Source organism: Corvus kubaryi, unplaced genomic scaffold, assembly GCF_017639235.1.
Source record: "Corvus kubaryi isolate FWS band 111438036 unplaced genomic scaffold, C.kubaryi_AGA036_p1.0 134, whole genome shotgun sequence".
Taxonomy (NCBI): Eukaryota; Metazoa; Chordata; class Aves; order Passeriformes; family Corvidae; genus Corvus; species Corvus kubaryi.
In genome coordinates, this window is record NW_024580668.1 from 2,176,738 (window position 1) to 2,198,632 (window position 21,895).

A 21,895-nucleotide genomic window follows, 5' to 3' on the forward strand; every position below is an offset into this window, starting at 1 on the left:
TAATATAATATAATATAATATAATATAATATAATATAATATAATATATCAATATCCTGTAATCCAGTAATATGCACAGGAGTCACTGATCCTGCCCAGATGGACAAGGAGGGGTTGTGAATCAGGTTGAAAACCTGTGAGCAGTCACCATGGAGTGATATCTCTTTATAAGGCATGAAAGTGCCAGGGAGGGGAGCAGAAAGTGCCGCTCTAACTAAAGAACCTTTGGTCTGTGCTCTCTGTGCACAGAACCAGCAGCAAGTTTTGGTTGTGCACCCCAAACCTGCAGGTTTGCAGAACCCAGAGCAGAAATCCCACTTAGCTGCAGGGGCTTTTCAGTTCCGTCCTCCCTGACTAGTTAAAAACATAATTCTGCAGAATTTACAGAATTCTCCCTTGGTTTCCAGATATAATCATCACTGAAATAAAGAGAGAATATCAGCTATTCCCTCCACAGGCAGGGTTTGTATGTGTTGATTTATGCCTTAAAGTCACATTAATCACCAGACCACAGGGATGTAAATAACAAACTTTGTTTGAAAATTGAGGCAGCAACTGATTTTTTTTTTCAAAGGATAAGTATTAGTTTATTTAAAGATAAGGATGTCAAAATATACAGTATTGTATCATTAAGATCAGTGTGGATTAAAATGTCAGGCCCATGGCTCCCTGTACAGGCTAGGATTGAACAAACAGAAATCTTAATTTTCTGTAAAATTTATTAACTACAGTTATTACAGGAGTTTTGTGAAGCAGAGAGCTGCCTGGGCAGCTTCGATTTTGGTTTTTATCAGGATTAATTACAAGTATGGATATAAACAAGTATCAGGATAAACAACTAAGTTTCCTATGATCTAAGGAACATTAATTCCAGGCTGGCAGGCACAGCCCGGCGTTAGGGGACGTGGGTGCCCTCTTGTGTCCTATTAGAACCTTAAATCGCTTTTAATTTGTTATCCCACTTCACCCGGCCAAGAGAGGAGCTGCCTCAATCACGTCAAGCCTTTGCATTTTAGCGTTTTAATTTACATTAATAACCAATAGGAAGTAGGACTTTTTCACCACTGATTCTATCAGACTGAAGGGTTCAGCTCTAATTTCAGCTCTGTTGAAACCCCACTAGAAGTGGCTCGGCTGTTTTTACATTGAAGCATAACATTTATCCAAGGGATTGGTGCTTTTCCTGGCTGCTTTCAAGCTCTCTAAAGTGGAGGATTTGCTGCTCGTGCCTCGCTCCCCTCCTTTGTCACGTGCTCTGTTTTTCTGCCATTTATTTCATTCTCTGCCACCCTCCTACCTGACTTACTCTCCCCTCTACGCACTTCAAACCATCCACATTTCTCTAAACACATTTCTTGGGGAACTTTAGAGCTGCTTTCCAACAGGTAAGGAACAAACCCTGCCAACGATACACCTGCAATGATACCCCAGTGTTTGCTTTATCCTTGGGCATTTGCTGACAGCCTTGGGAAGGAAAAGGAGTCAATTCCACTGCCAGGAGCTCCCAGAGAGCTGCTGAGCCTCCCTTCAGCAGCCACAGGCGGGCACTACTTGGATTTCCCAGCGGGGAGGATGGACACGGGATCTGTCTGCACTTCTGCGTCCGACATCCTTTTGGAACCCTGTGGAACAAGAGAGACACCTTCAGAAACATTTCCAAGTATTTCAGAAAGGTCAAATCTGGAATTGTGTCCTAGACTTTTGCTACCAGAGATTTTACACTGATTTAATCTCCCCGCTTCTCTTAATTTGCTCTTTGTTTAATAGGCACGAATATACGAGCACCACCTATATCATGAGAACCTCTGCCTGTGACTCTGCCTAAATGAGGGGGTCATTTTAATATAATTTTCTCAATTGGCATGGAAACAATTGTTTTCAGGAACTGGGCTCACATACCAGAGCCAGGCTGCTGTGTGCCTGTAGTGTTGTAGTTTTGGCATAACTTTCTCTAAAATTTCCCCACCCTAAATGCTTCAGTGCAACTCTGCTCAGAGTCCTTGAAGCATGATTAATGGTGTACTACAGCCAGCCCTGCTCTGCTCTAGGTTAAAGGAACATTAAATACTTTTATGCATGACAGGTATTCGACAATGTTTGAGTGATAAAGCTTCTTTTACACTGCAAATATAATTCTGGGTTTGGAACCCATCCAAGACACTAATCCAGTTTAGATGAAGGAAATGTATAGCTCTAGCTATACCAGCTACGTTTTTCACTAACTGACAAAAACTTGGCTCTGGTTTAAGGTGCTTGACTTAATTTTGCTGGCCTTGAAGCTGCGAAAACTTCAGCAAAACGGACCCACAAACACTGTTTGAGGTCACTGTTATCACAGCGGGCTGTCAGTGCTCTTCATAGCCTAAATCTTGCCATGCTAAGCAGAAAATGCAGCAGACAAAGCTAAAGGTGACTCTGTGTGCTCTCCCGAGGATAGGAACTGGGCAGAATCATCTGTGAATTGTCCTTTCCTGGAAACCTGAGCCACCGCTTCAGGATGATTCTGTGTCAGACATGGAGAGTGAAAGGTCTCCACTTTGTCATCCCCTTCAGGGAAGTAAAAACAGCGGGGTTTTTTATACTGATTAGGCTCCACCTCACTGATCTTCTTTTAATGTTTCACCTTGGAGGATCTAAGTATGAAAAAGAGCAGCCAAAAATCACAATGGACTGAAAAATCCCATCTTAAACTGACTGCAACCTTGTGCAGCTCAGCTGGCTGCAGTGGCTTTGCTTCTGCTTCCCCTGATGTTGAGTTTGGAGGATGCTCTAGAGCAGAATAAAAAGGTTTGGCCATTTACAGGTAGCAGCAAATCCATCATTTATCCATCAAACAAAACTAAGCGAGCTACCCATTCCAAATGTTTCCAGAAAGCCTAAAAACCTACACATCAGGTAAAGATTTCCCACATCACAGGAGTAATGGGCTCTGTCAGCTACAGCCCCTGTCAGAGCATGATGAAGTCACCTCTAAACTGATCTAGGAAATAAGGTGATCCATTTTCCCTTTCTTCCTATACACGGGTGGAGGGAGGAGACAGGAGGGGAGGCTCCTTGGAGATAATCCCCATTCTGCCTCTGTTAGCACTCGTTTCGCAGAGGTGTCGCGCTGTTTGCTCACTGCAGTCTCCTGCTGCACCCATGCTCAAGGTGGTTGCTGATTACAGCAGGAAGCTCTGAGGGAGACCGGCTCATGATTCTTGCTGAACTGGAATTTCCGAGCCCGGTGTGTGAAAGAAAGAACTTTGTTCTGCCTTTTGAAGGGACAAATGCCAGCTCTGCCCTGGGATTCGGGAGCTCAGGTACCACCAGCTCACGGCTTTGTGACAGCGAGGCTGGAACATGCTGGTTTGGGCAGAGCATTTTAAAGTGCACACACAGCAAAATCCTGGGACTGGAGTATTTTTTTCCCCAGGTTTTGCTCAGGAACAGCCTGGGTCAGTGCAGCACATACTCTGATCAGAATAAATCTGAATGCTTCTCACATGCTGAGCACTCGCAGCTCCTGACAACGGGACTGTGAGTTATTCCAGCTCAGGAAACAATGTTTTTCATCTTTTTTCCCCCTCTTTCTTTCTAATCTAATCTTTCAAAGACTCCCTAAATACATTTGCTACAGCTTATAAATTAATCTCTTTTACCATAGGAACAACCACTGGACTTTATCTCTGCTCAAACCCTGCAGTCGGGCAGTGATGCTGTTTGCTCACATAAGTGGCTCCAGTTGTAGCCAAAATTCCAGCATTTTTAGCCCAACTGGGAGCAGAGGCTGGAGCTGCAGTGTTCTCATCTGCATTCCTGCACTGTGACATCCTCTTGCTCTGTGCCCTTTCCCAGGGGAGTCGGGATCCAGGAGAGGGTGGTGGTAAAATACAGAACAGGAGTTGTTCAGTGAGCACAGGCTGGGTGAGCTGCTGGATCCCCTCTTAAATATCTCCTGCTCCTATTTTATCCACAAAAAGCTGAATTTTTCTGCTGAGCTGTTCCCAGACAATCGAGCTGTTATCTTGAAATGGCAGTGCTGGCATTGGTTGGTGTGTGTGATCTGATACTTTTAGATTAATGATTACACCTTCCTGGGGCTCCAGCTGATCACCTAGGAGATGAGCAGATTATTTTTTAGCACTGCAGAAGGAGTTTCATAGCTCTTGGTAATCTTGGGGATATTCAAAGAGAGGTAATAATTTTCCATGAGGGATTTCCCATACACAGACCTCATTGTTGTGTGGTGTGCTGCCACTTTAAAAGGACAATAAACGGACCAAATCAGCTTTACTCTTGTCAAAACCTTCTTTTTTTTAAGAGCCATCTTCTGTTAATGGAGAAGGAAGCTGCAGGAGCACTCTTGGCCTCTGTAATTGCAGCAGAAGATAAGGGGCTGTACAGCCACACTGAGGCAAGCAAAAAAAAATCTTACAGAACCTCTCTACTTCCTCTACATTCATTCTGTGTTTTATTTCTCAAATGGTCTTTTCACCTCTCACAATCTCCTCCCTTGATCTAAAAGCTTCTTCTTGCCCTTTCAATCTGAGACACCTTTCCTCTTGCTGTCTTTCATGAATTTTGAAGGTGTTTCCTCACGAGCTGGCACTGCTTCAGATCTCCCTTTCTGGAAGAATTCTAAATTTGTGTCTTTTGTTAAACTCCACGGAGGAATTTTGGATACATCGATGACACCACACAACAGGAAGTGTCACTGTCAGCAGAAAAACTCTTTCTCACACAGTGAGAATTGTGCCAAGGGAAGGCTCTCAGTGTTTCATTTAGAGAAATCTCCAGCCCAGAGAAACAAATCTCTGTTATGTCCGTAAATATCACATTCCACACGTGCACCAGGGCTGGGCACAATGGAAACTCACACAGAATTTGGAGGCAAAAGGGGCAAAAAAGAGAAAAATGCACATGAGGATGGGTTTGATGACTTCAGTCAGCTCACAGAGCTCTGTAAAACGATATCCTGACTTTTTCACATTGTGACAAGTAAAAAGATTTCTCCTTGTGGCTTCACTGAGAGCCAAGGTAAGTGGAAGCCAATTAAAGTAGTTCAGGTGAGCTCCAGCACTTCCTTGCTCTATTGAAACCCCAGAAAATCCCACTGATTCACAGTGAACCAGGATTTTACCCCAGAACTACAGGGTCATGGCTGAGCTGGTGCTAATTTATCCTGCAGAAAGTTATTTTTATCTTTTTTCCTAATTCCCCTTGGAATATGTCATTACTTTGGTGATGCAAATCTCCCTCTGTAGGATCCACAGTAATTCTGTGAGATCTATGCAAATCAAACACGTCTTAGGATGTGGAAAAACATCTGCCTGTGAGTCACCCTGCTCTGCACGGCAGCTTTACAGCCCAGTGTCCTACAGATTTTTAACTCTGTCACCATTTCAATCTCTATTGTTTGACTTCTCTACTTGAAGGGTTGCCCAGCTCTGTTTCTATCCCAATAACCTTAGAAATGAGGAAGGAAAAAAAAGCTCTGTGAGTTTCTCAGGGTCGCCAGATTCACCAGGAATCACCACAGATAACGCTCACATTTCTTCGTGTCTTGAAAGCTGTGATGGAGCTTGGTTTTCACACGAGGTTTCCAAAAGGTGCTAAAAATGACCCCACAGTGGATTCATTGCTGCTGTGGCAGAGTGAGGGAAAAGGAGCATCCTTACAAATGATTTAGGCCCCTGAACATGAACAAGTGGAAAAAATAAATTTCCATCTCTTTAACGCGCTGTGGAATCCCCAAACCACCGTTGGATCAGCAGCGCCAAACCTTACGGAAATTCAGATTTTTTGTGTGCTGAATTCTTTCATCTCTACATTTCAGGTTTCAGTGAAGGGGGCCTGACAAGTTTAACCTAAGATCTAGCAAAAAGCAAGAATTAAAAATGCCATGTGTACTTTTGGTGTGCTTTAGTCTATAACTGTTGGCTAACATGAGGTGCTTATCTTGTGGCCCGTGTTGCTTCCCATGCACCCAGTGCCTTCTCTTGATTCTTACCTCGCAGGGATTTGGTTCTGCAGGGATTTGGTTCTGCAGGGATGTCCCAGCTGCACCCCCATGGGGGCAGGCAGGCTCCTCTGCCAAACCAACCCCACCTCTACTTTTCCTTAATTAACACCCTGTAATTCGTAGGTGGCTCAGCACTACGGGGGACATTGAGTCATCCCCATAGCCAGGGCCCCAAACCCAGGGCTGTGGGAACAATCACAGCTCTCCCTGGGCAAACCATCCCTGCCTGAATCAGCACCCCGAGGCCTGAATTTTCCTGCCTTTCCCAAAATCTCGCTGTTCTTTGGCCCAAGTCCTGCTGGTGAAGTTGCTGCACAAGTCCCCCCTGACCAGAGCCTGCAGGCTGAGCGCTTAAATCAGCTGGAAAATGGCTAAAAAAGGAAGATAAATTAACGTACAAGGCCTTTAAAAAACCCTCCAAGGGACTGCCTCTTCTCTGTCTTCTTGTAGGAGGGCTCCTTGGCGGCGTCTCCGCCGTTCTGGATGGAGTCGGAGTCGGCTGCCGGCTGCTCCCGAGGCTCCGGCTGCTCCCTGCCCTTCTGCTTGCCCAGCTCCACCGTGGACTTCTTGTCTTTGGAGCCCTCTTTGCTCCTTTGGCCCCCAGGGTCGCTCTCAGATGGGGCAAGAGGCCTCTCTGTGGCGTTTAAAGTCTGCAGTGGTTTCAAACAGGGGTTATTTTTAGTGGGGAATAGAAAGAGTTTGGAAGGAGATCCACGAATATGTTAGAAAAAAAAGTTTTTAAAAATGAAAGGCCACCTGGCAGGGAGCAATCCTGCTGTCCAGCAGGTTTTCATTTACAGAGGTTGGGATGAACTCCTGCAGTGTTGGCTCAGGGAAGGACTCCCAGGGAGCTGATGGAATTACATGAGCAAAGACTGCAAGATCAAACCATCCCTGCGTGGAACAACTTCATTTATGTGTGTGCTGAAGCAGCTTGAGGAAGCAGGGAGCATGCACAGAGAGTCACTGCCCACTGAAACACCCCCAGGGTTTGCACCCCAAGCAGGGAAAGAACCCAAAAAGTGCAAGGAAAAGATTTGAGAGAGGAAAAAAATCAAAAGACCCCATAAAGCAAAGGATAAAAACAAATTCCCTGTGAAACTGCAACACCCCATCCAAAAATGAGCAACACAGGGTTTGGCTATGGAAGGCCAGAAGATGGTAGAAAATGTCATGTACAAGTGCAAAAGAAGAGACAGAAAATCTGCCAAAAAACCCACAATCACAAAGCATCTATCTAGAGTAAAAGGGAAGATCCTGGAACCTGGAGAAGTTCAGGATACATTTGAAGTTCACAGAAGAAAAAGTCATATCTGGCAAACAAAGGATCAGACAATGAAATTGTCACTGTTTGGAAAGTAGTAAATGAGGATGTTTTTGCCAGGAAATCTGTTTGCAAATGGGACTTTATTTTTTCTTATGCAAAAAACCCCCCATATGGCTTTATTTATTACCATCATTAAAAAAGCACAAGATTGCCATGTTGAAAAGCTGGAAATCTCACATCTGTCCTCAGGACATGGCCCAAGCTTAGTGCTTGTGCATTAAAATAATGTGTGTTTTTCCAGCTTTGGGAATTTTACCATTAGTCTTGAAATATTTGGTGTTCTTCTAAAGGCCTGGGGTTATGTGCTTACACAACAGGCTTAGCTTTCATTCAAAGCAAAAACATTTTTAGATATCGTGATTTCAGAGAAAACCCTGAAAGTAGAAACTCTAGAGAGACAGAATGCAGGAGAGCATGTGGAGATGGAGGGGATCAGTAGATTCATAGCTCATTAAAGCAGATTCAGTAGGGTCACAGGAGAGCAGAGGCGTGGTCTGGGGCTGCACAGACACCACACACAGCCCACCTGTGTCCTGGTCACCTCACCTGGGAAATTACACCTGCTTTGGAGTGCCCAAGGGATGCAGGAGCTCTCCCAGCACAAGGATGAGCACAGAGCAAGTTTAATGTTGTCTCTGGCTCAGTTGAACTCTGGGAGCCCTGAGCTGCTGCCCCAGAAGTTGGTTCCCAAGACCCTTCTCACTCTAATTTGCCTCAGCTCACCTTTGAAATGATTCTTTGGTGCAGTTGCAAACGTTCACCTGCGCCTCAGCAACAACCACAGTGCCCCAAAAGCAGCTCTGGGGCTGAGCCCAGCACTGAGCCCAGAGACAGCTGAGTTCAAAGGGGCCAGAAGAGGCTGGAACCCTCAGAAACATTCTGTGAAATCTGTGGCTTTGCTCTGTGGGTGTCAAATGAGAGCCTTGCTCCCCACACGTGCCTGAGACAGCGCTGCAGCCAAGGCAGAGTGGTCCCCATTGCTGAGAGCAGGCTGGGCCTTTGATGTCAGGCAGACAAAACACTTTAAAAAAATATTCATAATACATTTTCCAGGCAAAAAGCCGCCCCATCAGATAATCTCTTTGAGGTGTTTCATATTAACCTTGAAAGGCAGGAAATTGGCATATTTGATACTGATGGGAGCAGCTCAGGAAATGCGAAGTGGGCCTATGAATAATGAAAGATGTTAATGCTCCTTATTCCAAAGGGGAGCTGCTCCTGGCAGATTGCTCTGCCTCCCTCAACATTAGCAGGGACACTGAAATGAAAACAGAAAAGATGGGCAGTATTTCCCCCGTTATCTTACAGGAGACCTTGATCCAAGGCTGACTCTAAGCCCAGAATTTCTGCGGGTTTTGGAGTGGTGCTGAAATTTCTGGAGGGTACAGAGTGGCAGGGATGGAAAGGGGAGAAGAATCACAGCATTCCAGAGACACTATGGCATAGTTTAAGGAAATCCTTTCAAAGAAATCCCCTAAAAAGGAAGAAGTCAGCAGCAGATCCAGTTTTCCTTGGGCTCCTCTGTGTAATAAAACTGTTCGAATTTACACCAGGGCAAGGGAGAGAAGGAGGAGGAACAATAAACTGATTTACAAAAATGGAAGCAAATTGGCTGCTCATTAAAATAATAAAATAGATCCAGGACTGTAACTTTTGGTGTCTTACCCAGACCACTTCACAAAACTCCTGTATAAAAGAAGGATTCAATGTCACAAGACAAGACCTTCTATATTTAGGATGCTTTTAGAGACATAATTCATAAAAATTAACCTCAGTGTCATCAGACATTGTGAAAATAGGAAGAGAGAGAAATAATTTTACAGTTAGTAAAAAAAAGGAAATTCTGAAATGTCAGTTTTGAATGCAACTTCGGTTTTTCTCTTAAAGGAAACAGTCTATACCCAGAACCTTGTTTTATCTCTCAGTACTGAATGCAATTCTTCTGCATATCTTGACTTGCAGCAGATGAGGGTTTGACTCTCAAATTAACAGCATTTGTACTTCTAATCAAAATATGATTTTTCTGAAGCCTTTTTAAAGCCTTGAAGTATAGAATGTAAATATCACACCCAAAGGTTGGGTTCACCTTTTATGAACATGGAAGAAAAAAAAAACAGAACAAGAAACAAATATTTTGATGGCTTTCGTTACATTGCAGCGAACAGTTTTCATTCTCACTTTCATTTCTCTTTTGTAGAGCTTCCACCTAAATTATTCTTTCCTCAGAAGGCAAGTAAATCAACAAAGTCAAAATAATTCTGTGTGTATTTAGTTCCACTGCCTGAGCTGAGGCACTCACAGAAAGTCAAATAGCAGCAAGAGAGGGAAGAAGACTGAACATAAATCCACTAATTATTTTAAGAAAAGGAACATGATGTTGACTCTTTAAAATCTTGTTTAATATTACAAATAGATAAAAGAAGCAGATAAGTGAGGAGTAAATATATGAAGCTCAGTGAGGGTAGCACTTTTCTCTCAGGGACTTTTACATTTCAAGAGGCAGAGCTGAGTGGAAAGAGGTGGCAAGAACCCATCACCAGAGGATGAAAAAGTCCAGGCCAAAAATAAAAAGTCCACTTACATGGGGGCTGGGGCTGGGGCCATCTGCCTCTTCTGAGCTGGGTGTGCCTCCACCACCCTTGACTGACTGAAATAACAAAGGGTCCTGTTTGAGGCATTCAGTCTGGATGAAAGCTCACAGGAATCAAGGTTTGAGTTTAAGCCACTCTTTACAACAAAACCAGGCATTCTAGCAACTCCACTTTGGAAACATCCCCATCTCCAGGGTGGATTTCGCTGCTTCTTTTCTGTGGGATTGTCTCTTGCCAGTCAGGTTTCCCACTAAGGCCTGAGCAGGGATCACTTCAGCCACTAAACAAGAACCTGCTGTCAGCTCTGCCACTGGAGTTTTCCAGGAAAGAGCTTTTCCTTGCTCTTCAGAGCCAAATCTGTCCTACAAGACCTAGTGGGACTTCTCTATTTATCCACCCTACTAAGCTCATATGATGGGAATATAAAGCCCACTCATCTTTAGAGGGATGTTTTTATATTTTGTCCTCAGCATCTATTTAATCCTGATTTTTGCGTTCCAGTTTATTCCTGCAGTCCTTAAACCTCTAAATAATGATCCTCCTTGGTTCCTACTCTTCCCAGCCTGGACAATCCAAGCAGAGCCTGAGGCTGCAGCACTGGAAGGTCACGCAGAGCAAACCTTGACTCTGAAATATCTTTTTAAGGTAAAATCCCCTGTTTCCACCTAGATTTAAAAATGAGAAACACCTGTTTGACCAAAGTGAGTAAATAGTACAAGCTTTGTGAGAATTAGGTTAAGCTTAAGTTACAATCAGTGCTACAAAAGAGACAACACGAATGAGCGTTTGTAATTAAAAATGTGTTGGAATGTTCAGTGTGTTCTCCTGGGCACCACAGAAGCCACAGAGCTCAGCAGCAAAGCGTAAAATAAACTCCAGGATTTCAGAGTGCCCAAATTTAAATGTCATTTTTCATTGCAGAAGTTCAATGAAAACAATGAAAGGATGTGACTTTTGTTCTAAAGATAGCTCAGGCGGAATTGTGGTTTGCTGCAGCTCGTACATTTGTAACTCAAAGCACAACAGCATCACCCCGATCCCACAAAGGGTGTCAGTGCTACTCAGACCCTGATTTGCCTATCAAACCACAGCAAATCAATACATGGCAGCAGCAGGAGAGAAAATTAAACAATCCCAGGACAATTAATGGCTTTTGTGGGGAAATTCTGTCTCTGGAAGGTGCCGCTGCTGAGCCTGGTGCAGGTTTGTGCTCATGGCGCTTTATCTGTGCAGGAGGCTGCAGAGGTGGAGGGGAGGAAGCACAGTGTGGTCTGTGCTGGAGAGAAACCCAGTCCAGAGTGCCTGAAGATGCATTGTGATAAGATCTACTTTGCATTTCTGTTTCAGCAAGTCCTCAAATGCCTTCAGAAAAAAGAGTTTCTGCTCTAACAGCAATCAGTGTTACCTTTTCCCCTATAAACACTCCAAACCAGGAAAAAATACCCTGCTTCAGCCAGCCTCTCTAATCCACCTCTTTTTTTCTCTCTTTTTTTTTTTTTTTTTTTGGTTAAAAATAACAGAGAAAAGACCTTGAGGTCTAGACAAAGCTCCCTCTTGCTGCCAGTGAGACGAGTACAAAACAATCCCAAGGATTTCTCTCCAGAGCACTGCTGACCTCTTTTCCTTGCCTCTGGTCACTTGGGATAGCTGCTGGCCAAGGCTTCCCAAAAAGTTTTCTGCAGCAATCAGGGTGGATTGGGATGTTTTTCAATGGAGGAGGGTGGGGACAGCCAATACCTTGCTGCATTTTCATGAATAGTTGCAACAAAATAAAATTTGTTATTCTCGATTCTAGATGCTATTTATTGCCCACGAGTTTGATTATGTGGGGAAGTAGGGCAGCACAGAGACTGCAGATGATTTGGGAATGATCTTCCTCTGGGAAGCAGGATTAGATTATACTTTATGCCTTTTTCTCATCTGATGGACCTTTGCAGCAGTGACTGCCCCCTTTCCTTTCTCGTGCCAGTTTACCTGACCTACATCAACTGCCAAAAAAAGTTGTCCCGCTAAGAATACAACTCGCTGAAGGCAGCACAGGACAGGTCACAGCACAGGGAGGTCTGACAGCGCCGTGGCCAGCGGGACACGGATTCGGAGGCGGGTTTGGAGATGGGTTTGGAGATGGGATCCTCCAGGAGCATCCACCGTTTGAGCAGCGGAGCATCCTCGGTGTGGCCACCCCTGGAGCTCCCTGGGCCACCTCGGCGGGGGAAGGGCCACCGGAGCCCTCGGGACGTTCCGGGAGGAGCCGCGAGAGGGAGATGCAGGACGGGGAATGCGCGGAGGGATGCGGGGAGCAGCTCCAGCCGCGCATCCCGGAGCATCGCTCGTCCCTGAGCCCTCCCAGACAAAGGCAAAGTGTTTTCCAAGCCTCGCCCCCCAGCCCGGCAGCGATCGCTTCTCTCTGAGCTCCCGAAGGGAAAAGCTGCTCTTACCAGCTTAAAAAACTTCCTCAGGTTTGCCTTGGGGGTTTTGCTCTCCGCCCCTCGCGGTTTCACCTCGGCGGCTTCTGCGCTCTTGCTCTCGTCCCTGTCGGGAGCCGCAGCCTCGAGAGCCACCTCTGCCTTCTCATTGCTGACAGCCTCTGCTTCTTCCGAGGAGTTCTGGGGTTGGGAAAGAGAGTGGAAAACACATTCAGCCTCAATCTGTGAGGAGTTGGTTTTTTTTTAATTTTACAATCAAACGGAGCACAAAAGCATCCTCAGCTTCATTGGTCTCCTCATGTTGCTTCAGGAATTTGATTAATCCCCATTGAAAAAAAGTAAATAAGGGTTAAAATCTCACCAGTTAATATACATTAAAGGAATAACCTTTCTTGAGTTGCCGGTTCCCAAACACAAGACTTTAGCTTTGACTATGATTTTAAAAGAACTTAAATGACATTACGTACAGCAATGCATGTCCTGAGAAGATGACACTAAAGTAAAACCGGTAAATATGAGAAAGATCATACCCAGGAATTTGCACACAAAAGAAGAATTAAGATTAATTAAAACATACCATGGGTACAATTAATTGCTAAAACCTGACCTTGGACCCTTCCAGGGATCCAGGGGCAGCCCCAGCTGCTCTGGGCACCCTGTGCCAGGGCCTCCCCACCCTCACAGGGAACAATTCCCTCCCAATATCCCATCTAAACCTCCTCTGTATCAGTTTGAAGGCATTCCCCCTTGTCTGTCACTGATTTATTCTTGTTTGTCATCACATTCTTTTATTTGGACTCTGCAACTTTTATTTTGAACAATGACATTTCCTGTTCCCCTTTTACTTTACAGCAGTTTTTCTGTTGTCATCTCCCTTTCTGAGCAAATAAAATCCCAATTTCTGTCGTTCTTCATATGGAAGCCATCCAATACATTTACTCAATATTCTACCTTTTAGTTCTGTCATATTTTGAAATTGCAGGGAACCCCACGTTCAGGAAGGGGGCTCACCATGGACTCCTACAACAGCAGGAGAGATTTTGCTTTGTTCCTGACTCCCCTTTTGTTGAAGAAACAACATTTTGGGGGTGGGGCAGCAGGGAGAAGAATGATGAGGGAATAAATATTCCTTATCCCCTGCTGCCTGAGATGGCTGCAGCACATCCCACTTCCCCGTGGAATTGTAGATTTAATTTATATTTATGACCCGATTTGAGATAATCAATCTACAATAATTTTACTGTGGATCTCTGCCTATTCACACATCCATATCATCAATTCCCCATCTATTTGCTGGAAGGAAAGGATTCAGTGCAGGAGTGGAAACAGCAGCTCAGTAAAGCAGAGCTCAGCTCCTGGGAGCTCATCACTCCGAGGGGACAGGTTGGGATCACGTTGCTGCATCCCGAAGGAGTTTTGTCTCTGCAGCTCTGGCTCTGCACTGGAATTGGTGGCACAACCAACAAAGGCACCCTGGGAACTAATGCCAACTTCCAAAATCCCTGTCCAGTTAAATAAGAGTTAGTCAGCCATTCAGACACTGAGTTGTTTAAGGCATAGGGGATTTTTTGCACATTTCTTCAGGAAATTCTTCTCCAGGAGAAGGGAATGGCTTCACACTGAAAGAAGGGAAATTTGGGTTGGATATGCAGAGGAAAGCCCTCCCTGTGAGGAAGGAGGGAAGGGAGGGTGGGCAGGCCCTGGCACAGGGTGCCCAGAGCAGCTGGGGCTGCCCCTGGATCCCTGGCAGTGCCCAAGGCCAGGCTGGACATTGGGGCTTGGAGCAGCCTGGGACAGTGGGAGGTGTCCCTGCCATGGCAGGGGTGGCACTGGGTGGGATTCAAGGTCCCTCCAACCCAAACCCTTCTGTGATTCCGCATTTTTGCTTCACCCAGCAATTAACCAATTTGCTGTTTGCACATCAGTAAAAAGAGCACGATTTTCCTGCAATTGCATGGCCAGAGTTGCTTAAAATTCAAGTTCTTTAAGAAAACTCATCTGCTTTTAAAGACAGTTCCCAGAGCAGTCTAAATAATGCTGCCTTGATCACCTTCCACCCAGCCTGGCCTGCTTTGATCAGATAAATGTGGAGCATCATGTTTCTCTGCCCTGATCAGATATCTACGAGCCCTTGAAAGCAGGTTTCCAACACAAATATTGGAAATTGCCCACTGTAATTCCCTATTAGTATTCCTCCTGAAAAAAGAAGAAAAATGCAGGCACAGCAAATATTTGAGTAACAGTTCTGAAAATTCTTGTGAAGACTGATCAGGAAATGGGGCAAATACAAAGTGGCTCCCAGCTGAGAAGCTGAATAAGGAATTTTTCATTTTCCCTTTCCATATTTATTCATCTGCAGTCAGAGCAGCAGCATTAACTGCCACGTGTTGACAGGCACTTCATTAGCTGCACTTTGAAGTGAAAGCTCATCAGAAGATGGATATTTAAGAGACTGCCTGGAAAGAGAAGCTGGAGCTTCTCCTGGATCTATTGAGTGTTCTGGTTGCTGTTTGTTACTTCAAAAGCAAAACTACTCCTGACTCTGAATTCTCCACCTCTTGGAGCTTGGATTCTCTGTCCTAGGAAAGGACAGTCTGTTAAATGTGCCAGAAAAAGATAAATTCACTGCAGGAAACCCCCACATAATCTTCAAACCAAGCTGTGTTTGAGGCCAACCTGTTGTCATTTTGGGTTTTGTACATCTCTCCTCATTTTATTTAGTTTCAAGCTGACTGGGTCACCAGGGTCTTTCACCAAAGGAAATATAATATCATTCTCTTCCAAGAAAACTCACCAAAGCAACATCAGCCTTTTACAGGTAAAGGATTCAATGCTCAAACAGGCAGAGGATCTTTTAAAAAAAAATTTCTTAGGACCAAATTCAGTTCTCTACTGCAGAAATTCCATCCAGAAAAGTTGCAAAAACATTTGGTCTCAGCATGATCCCAGACCCAAGAAGTTCTAACTGAACAGAAAGGAGATCGTTTGACAAAGTTCAGATTTCACAGACTACTGTAATTCAGTGCATTTGTGTAAATGCTTTAACCAGCCCTTAATATTTTTGGCAGCAACAAAATCTGCTTGGAGTGGTAGAGAATTCCCTACAAAACTTTCTATCCCCTGACACAAAGAGCTGAGGGTGATGTAGGAGAAATTAAACCCAGCATTATCAACCAACATGAGTGAAAGGCAATTTTGGTGCAAGGTTTATACCTGGAGGTGTTTGAGATCCCAGAACTGAAGATTTTTACAGGGCTAAAGGTGCTCAGAGCAGGTATCAAACCCTATTTTAGCTGAAATATGAGATTTGGGGAGCTGGTGTGGACAGAGCCTACATTACACAGTAGTGAAAATATAATTAATTTGGGTCGGTATTTCAAAATCAGATTTTGAAATTTTACCAAAAGCCTATGAGATGAATATTTTAAACCAACCATCACCACTGATTTCTCCCCCACAGGAGTGATTCTCACTAATTTTCTGCAAGAAAATTTTCCCTTCCTCCACATTTTCTCTTTTTGTTAAAAGACCTCGTTACTCCATTATGAAATTACTGAATTCAGACCAGATTTATTGCTCTGTTTTACACCAAAATGACACACCAGAGCCTGCCAGCAGGCCTCTTCTTTCCCTTATTTCTTCCTGATGTTCAGCACACATCCTGCTTCCCCGCTCTGTTTTCCAATAAGCCAGACTACCAGAGGAGGAGGTTTCTGTAGCAATAACAACTACAGAAAAAACCTCCCTCTCCCTCTTCTTCCCAACTTTCCTCTCATTCCAAGCACCTGATTTACTCAGATCCCCTGGAAATTAAGTCCTGAGTGTCAAATGCTTCAAGCCTTGATTATTTTTGAGAATGTTTACTCTGTAAATATCTAAACACCTTCATTTTTTTAACATAAATAAAATATCCAGACTCTATCTCCAGTAGGAAAACACAGCTAAAGAAGGACCAGCAGCCACTCAGGGGCACCTGGGTGTTTGGAAGCAGCAAATTTCTGGGTTTGAGCTTGAGCAGAAGTCCAGAAAAGCAGTTATTCAACATACAGTGACTCAGTAAAGTTTAACACAGCCCTTCTATGAAATGAAATGAATAAACTTCAGCTTATAAACCATAAGGATCTGGAAACAGGAACTGTGTTTTGAGAGTTAGTCCTAAATTAAGTTAAAATCATTATTTAACCTGAGGAATAATGTGTCTTCCCAAGCATCTGAGACCCCAAACTTAAAGCCTGATCTGCACTGCCACAGAACTTTTCCTGTTGAGTAGGAATAGACCCAGCCAATCCCAGCTCTTCAGACATCTAAAGCAAAGAAACAAAACAGGGTTTTAGAGCTTTATCTCTGTTAGTGATAAATTTTGGTAGAGAATGCTGCGATCTCTGGGGGGTATTTAACAGAAGCATTGAATTGAGAGAGAACAACATTCCTGATGCCATAAAATCAAAAAAATTTCCACAGATAAAATTTGTGCCCCTCACGTTTAGCACGTGGGAGCCACTGCCCATGGTGGGTTTGGCTGCTTTGCTGAGCTGAGCTTGGAATCAGCTCCAATCCCTGCCTGGAGCTGCCCAGCTCCCAGATCCAGTACCTTTTTCCAGAAGAGCTTGCTCAGGGGCAGAGGAGTGGCCGAGCCCTTGTCCTTGGTCCCCTCCCGGGGGGCTTCGCTGGTCACTCCCTGCGGAGGGGCCGCGGCCTCCGGTGCTTTGGGGTTCTGCTTTGCCGGCGGCTCTTGGGAGGGAGGGACATTCCTGTCTGGTTTTACACAGGTAACAGCAGGCTGCTCAGGGCTCTGGGAAAAAGAAGGACATGGATATCGTGAAGAGCAAATCCAGCACGTTCAGGCATCACCTGGTGCAGGTGAGCACCACCTCTCCCCGCTCAGCTGCATCCCTGCCCTTCCAGGTGCAGGGACACTTTGAACAGGGAAGCAAAAGACACAGCAAGCTCATCCCCCCCAGAACACAGATAAAGAAATTAAAACACTCAGAGGCTGAACATGCCAGCAAGAATTCCCCTTTTCCTGCCTTACAGATAATTCAAACTCTCCTACTCACTTTGGTGTTGGTTGTCTGTGGGGTTTCTTTCGCAGCCTGGAGGGAAACAAAACACAAAGATGGGTCTGTCTGAGGCAACGGCAGCACTTGCAGTTACACAGGCCAGGAATTGTCTGTGCCACCAATTATTTGATTTCTAGTGAAATCAAGTCCTGGCTCCTGCAGCCATGGAAACTGATCCCTGGAAGAGGGGAGGCTGCTGGAGGGAATGCCAGGTGCCATCCTGTACCTGCACCAGCCTGGTGCTGCATTCTTTGTGCTTGCAGTCCTCAATTGTTCTTTAAAAATATGTCTATTTGTACATGCATTCCCGTATTCCATATACTCCAATTCAGCTCAGGTAAATAATTTCAGAGAATTTTAAAGCTTTAACAGATTTTTCTGTGTGTGCAGCTTCCAGTGCTCTCAGACACACCAAAGCTGGGTGTTTTCCATGGGAATCCCACACCATCATCAGGGATGTGCTCCCGTCACCTTCCAGCAGGAGGCTGTGATTTCTGGGATACAGAGCACAGGCAGCACACGAAAACCTGGGAACCAAGGCACGGGACAGCACTGGCTTTGTAACTCAAGGCAGGAGCTGCAGCTCTGCAGGTGCTGGAGGTTGGTTTAACCCATCCTCTCATATTTCTGGGCACGAGGTGGGATTCCCTTCTGTAAAAACATCATTCTCAGCGATGGGGCTCCTGATTCCAGCAAAACACACAAACCCAGGAGGATCCAGTTAAACTCCTCCTTGGCCAGGGATATACTCCAGCACCTCTTACCCCTCACCCAGCAGAGTTCACACCGAAGAAGAATTACCTGAGCTGTACAAAAAACCATCCAGCCACAGCCTGAGCCAGGTTCCAGCAGCCTGCCACAGCTCCTGGCAGAACAGGGGAGGGATTTTGCAGGCGAGTTATTTTGCAGGAGCCAAGAACTTTTTTTTTGTGTTCAGCTCTGACAAACAACATCCAGAAGAGGAGGTGAGAACAAGTGTGAGAATGCCACGGGCCGGCTTCAGAGTTAGTGCTGGAAGTGAGGGATTAACCCTTCTCTTCTGAGGAAAAATTCCATCAATCCACACAGTCACACAAAATTAGGATGTAACGCAAGGCAAATACATATGGATGGGAAGAGCATCAAAAGCTGCTTTAAAGTTAGTATTTTGTACCACAGGAGCCTGAGAAACGGTGTTTCTGTTAACTCACAGCCAATCTAAACTGGACTGGGGTAGAGAAGCATATTTTGAACAATTTGCAGAGAAAGCACTGTCAGAGGAGACAGTGAAGTGTTTAAACATAAATATATACGTTAAAATGTTCATTTCAAATAAAGGAATTGGTTATCTATTCGTCCAGTTCACACATCGTGGAAAGCATTGCAAACTTAAACGTATAAACGATATTTTTCATGGTTTTTTACTAGAAGTGGTAACTCCAGGGCCTGCCTGTCACATCCCTGCTCTGAGCTGAATTCCCACTTTTAACCAGCCTCACAAGCAAACTGTTGGCACCATTTAAATCCATCTCCTGGATTCCTAATAGGTCATAAATGATATCTCAGTTCCTGCTTCTGTATTTTGTATGTGGAAAGAAAACTGTGAAAATAAACGTAGAAACAAGAAAAAGCTATTTTAAAGGTGATATTTTATAAGAAAGATTTTGCTGGGGTAAAAATTTACTGCTCTTGCATTCCTTCAAGATAACTGCTGTCATTCCAGACAAAAAGCTCTTTAAATTTTCATTAAATGTTCCAGGAAATTTTCTCACTACAACTTATTGCAAGATTAATTGTTGGAATTGAGTGTTAAAAAATGCCATCCAGGTTTGGCTTTTACCAGGAAGCCCTAACTCATTATGAACAGGTAATTCATATTTTAATTTTATTAGAAAATGAAGCTGAGATCTCAAATTTAAGCTTTTGGCAAGAACTGCACACTTTATTCCATTTGGAATATTATATAATCTGCATATCAGTAATATGCAGATTACTTTTTTTTTTTCTCAAAATGAGACAGTGGAAAGAACATTTTTGGTTTTAAAATTTATTAAAGCATGGCTTGTGCTCGTGATTGTAAAGCCCCCTACTCACCAGAAATTCCACGTGGGTGTCTGGAGGGAGCATTAAATATTAATTACATTCCTCCCCCGCTGAAAGGGTCTCTGCTTCTACATTCTCTGGGCTAAAAAGCTGCAGTTCTCTGCATCCCTGCCATGGGTTATCTTCAGAGAGTGCAGAAATCCCCAAATATAGAGCTTGAGACCAAAAGTTTTCAGTGATTTTTGGGTTTTGATATAAAAGCTCACATCCTCTGAAACAGCCATTTGCTTGACTGGGCATTTTAAGCACTTTAAACTATCCATCAAAACCTGATCTTTTTTCCCCTCCAAACTAAACTAAGATTATAACCAATTCCTTTTCTAGCTCTCAGTGAGAAACCCCTACTTCTGCAGGAAATTCCATGTTCCAACCTCCTCTGTGCCGTATCAGATGCCTCCAAATGCCAATTTTAACCAAGGGATGGTGCACATTAATGACATAAAACCTGAAGTGCAGCTCTCTGACAGTTGCAGGCTCTGTTCACCTCTGCAAAATTCATCGTTCATCAGCAGCTCTGATTTGGTTTCGTTTTAGTGGCCGGGGGGTTTAGTCCGTGTTAGTAACCAGGCAGGAATTGTCACAGCAATTGCTCCAGAACCCCGAGCTCACAGAGGGCCCAACGAGAGGAACTCTGCAGGTGAGGATGGTTTCCATCCCCCCCCGGCACAGAAATGCTCCCACAGGGATTGCCAGAGCTCTGCACATCTGGCCAGATGTTGGGAGAGAACTCCTCTCTCTCTGTCTCTGCCAGGAGCCCTCTGTGGTTTCTCAGGGTTCTGCTCCTCCTGGAGCTTCATACCGACCTTGTGCCTAAAGAGTTTGCTAAAGGTGCTGTGCCCCAGCTTGGGGCTCTCTGCCTTCTTTTTCTTGGCTCCTTTGGAGGGGGATTCTGCCGCTGCCTTCGGGGCAGGCTGCCCCCCATGGCCCTTCTCCGCCTTGGAGCCCTTGTGCACAACAGCAGGGGGAGGTGAGGGTTTATTGCAGATATTTGCTTCATCAAAGACATTACTCCCTTGCTCACACACGTGGGATTAAAGGGAAATACTCCCTCTTAGCCCTGGACAAATCATGTTTTATTTTTCCTGGGTGGTTACTCAGCTCTCCTCAGAGTTTCTTTCTCATGAGCAGCAAAATAAAAGCCAAGGCAATCCACCTGATTCCAAATTAAACCACAACTTTCCCTCTAAAATCTCCACTAAACTGAAACCTAAATACCACAAACTTCTGTATTTGTAATTCATGAAGAAGCAATTTAGGATTTATAATTTTAAAATAGGCAAATATATAAATCTTTGGAGGAACCTTCAGTCTTTTTATTGCAGCCTAATAGGGACTTTAAAATGTTTCATATAATGCATTATTTAGGAAAAGGGCAGTGTGAATATTCATGCTATACACCGCCTAAAATATTTCAAGTTTGCATTAATGTCCATGAAATTAATTAACTGTTCATGGTCTCAGGATTTAAAGCAGTAAGATGCCTTTGGTTACCTGGCACAAAGGAGGATGTAAGATTATTCCTTACTACTTGTCACAGCAAAATTGACCCTTTTCCCTGCAAAATTCCCATAATTCCTGAATGCAGAGTGACACGGGACCAGCTGAGGGTCTGCCACAGCGGGGTCAGGTTGGGGATTTGGGGCAGATCTTGTCCAAACACCCTCTTGGTTTGTAGGAACTGCCCGAGGAGGGCTCATCACCCGGTGTGGACAGGACAAAGGGACAGTAACCAAGGGCGCGCCCGCCTGCGGGAGCACACCTGGGCCAGCAGCTGATTAGAGCCAGAGCCAGCGCTGATAAGAGCCTGATCCTACAAAAAGAGAAGGTTCTTCCCCCCCGAGGGTGCTGGGCCACTGCCCAGGCTCCCCAGGGATTGTTCACTGCTCCAAACCTGCCAGAGCTCCAGGAGCGCTTGGACACGGCTCCCAGGGATGCCCAGGGTGGGATTGTTGGGGGGTCTGTGCAGGGCCAGGGGTTGGATCATCCTTGGGATCCCTTCCAGCTCCAGGATATTCCATGGGTCTATGATTTGAAGGCACAGCAGCCACCCAAGAGCCCCACGGCACTCGGCAAAACTTCACTTAGCAAAGCTTTACCTTTAACACACAAGCTGGTTTTTGGGGGAAAAAAATGACCGTTACTTCCTATCAACCGAAAAATCTGCACCTTTTCTACCTGGAAGCTGGTAAATTAACCTCTTAAACATATTTCCCCTTTAATAAAGTGCAAATACCATATCAGGAAGACTGTGAAGATAAAGGAATTCCCAGGTAAAGAGAACTCCCACTTAATCTCCTGGAAGGAGTTTGCACGTCCTGCAAGTCACCTGGATTTGTTTACCCTGCCAGGTGTGACAGCCAAACCCACCCAGAATATTTGTGTCCAAATTACAGCACAGCAGCAGTC

The 21,895-nt window shown here is 44.7% G+C and overlaps 1 protein-coding gene across 6 annotated transcripts in view; it reads right to left on the reverse strand.

Annotated features, from left to right (window-relative positions):
* Positions 1 to 700: 700 nt before the first annotated feature.
* Positions 701 to 21,895, reverse strand: part of BCAS1 (brain enriched myelin associated protein 1) — a 35,978-nt gene continuing 14,783 nt past the window's right edge. For 2 of the 6 annotated variants that reach the window (XM_042045130.1, XM_042045154.1), the window contains 7 exons: positions 20,293 to 20,433; positions 17,405 to 17,440; positions 16,939 to 17,139; positions 12,360 to 12,527; positions 9,912 to 9,977; positions 6,402 to 6,653; positions 701 to 1,621 (listed from right to left, as the gene is read on the reverse strand). In XM_042045130.1, coding sequence (XP_041901064.1) covers positions 1,547 to 1,621; positions 6,402 to 6,653; positions 9,912 to 9,977; positions 12,360 to 12,527; positions 16,939 to 17,139; positions 17,405 to 17,440; positions 20,293 to 20,433 — 939 coding nt within the window. In that variant the 3' untranslated portion in view covers positions 701 to 1,546. The remainder of the gene's footprint in view (positions 1,622 to 6,401; positions 6,654 to 9,911; positions 9,978 to 12,359; positions 12,528 to 16,938; positions 17,140 to 17,404; positions 17,441 to 20,292; positions 20,434 to 21,895) is intronic. The other 4 variants (XM_042045163.1, XM_042045138.1, XM_042045146.1 and 1 more) reach the window with 4 other exon arrangements.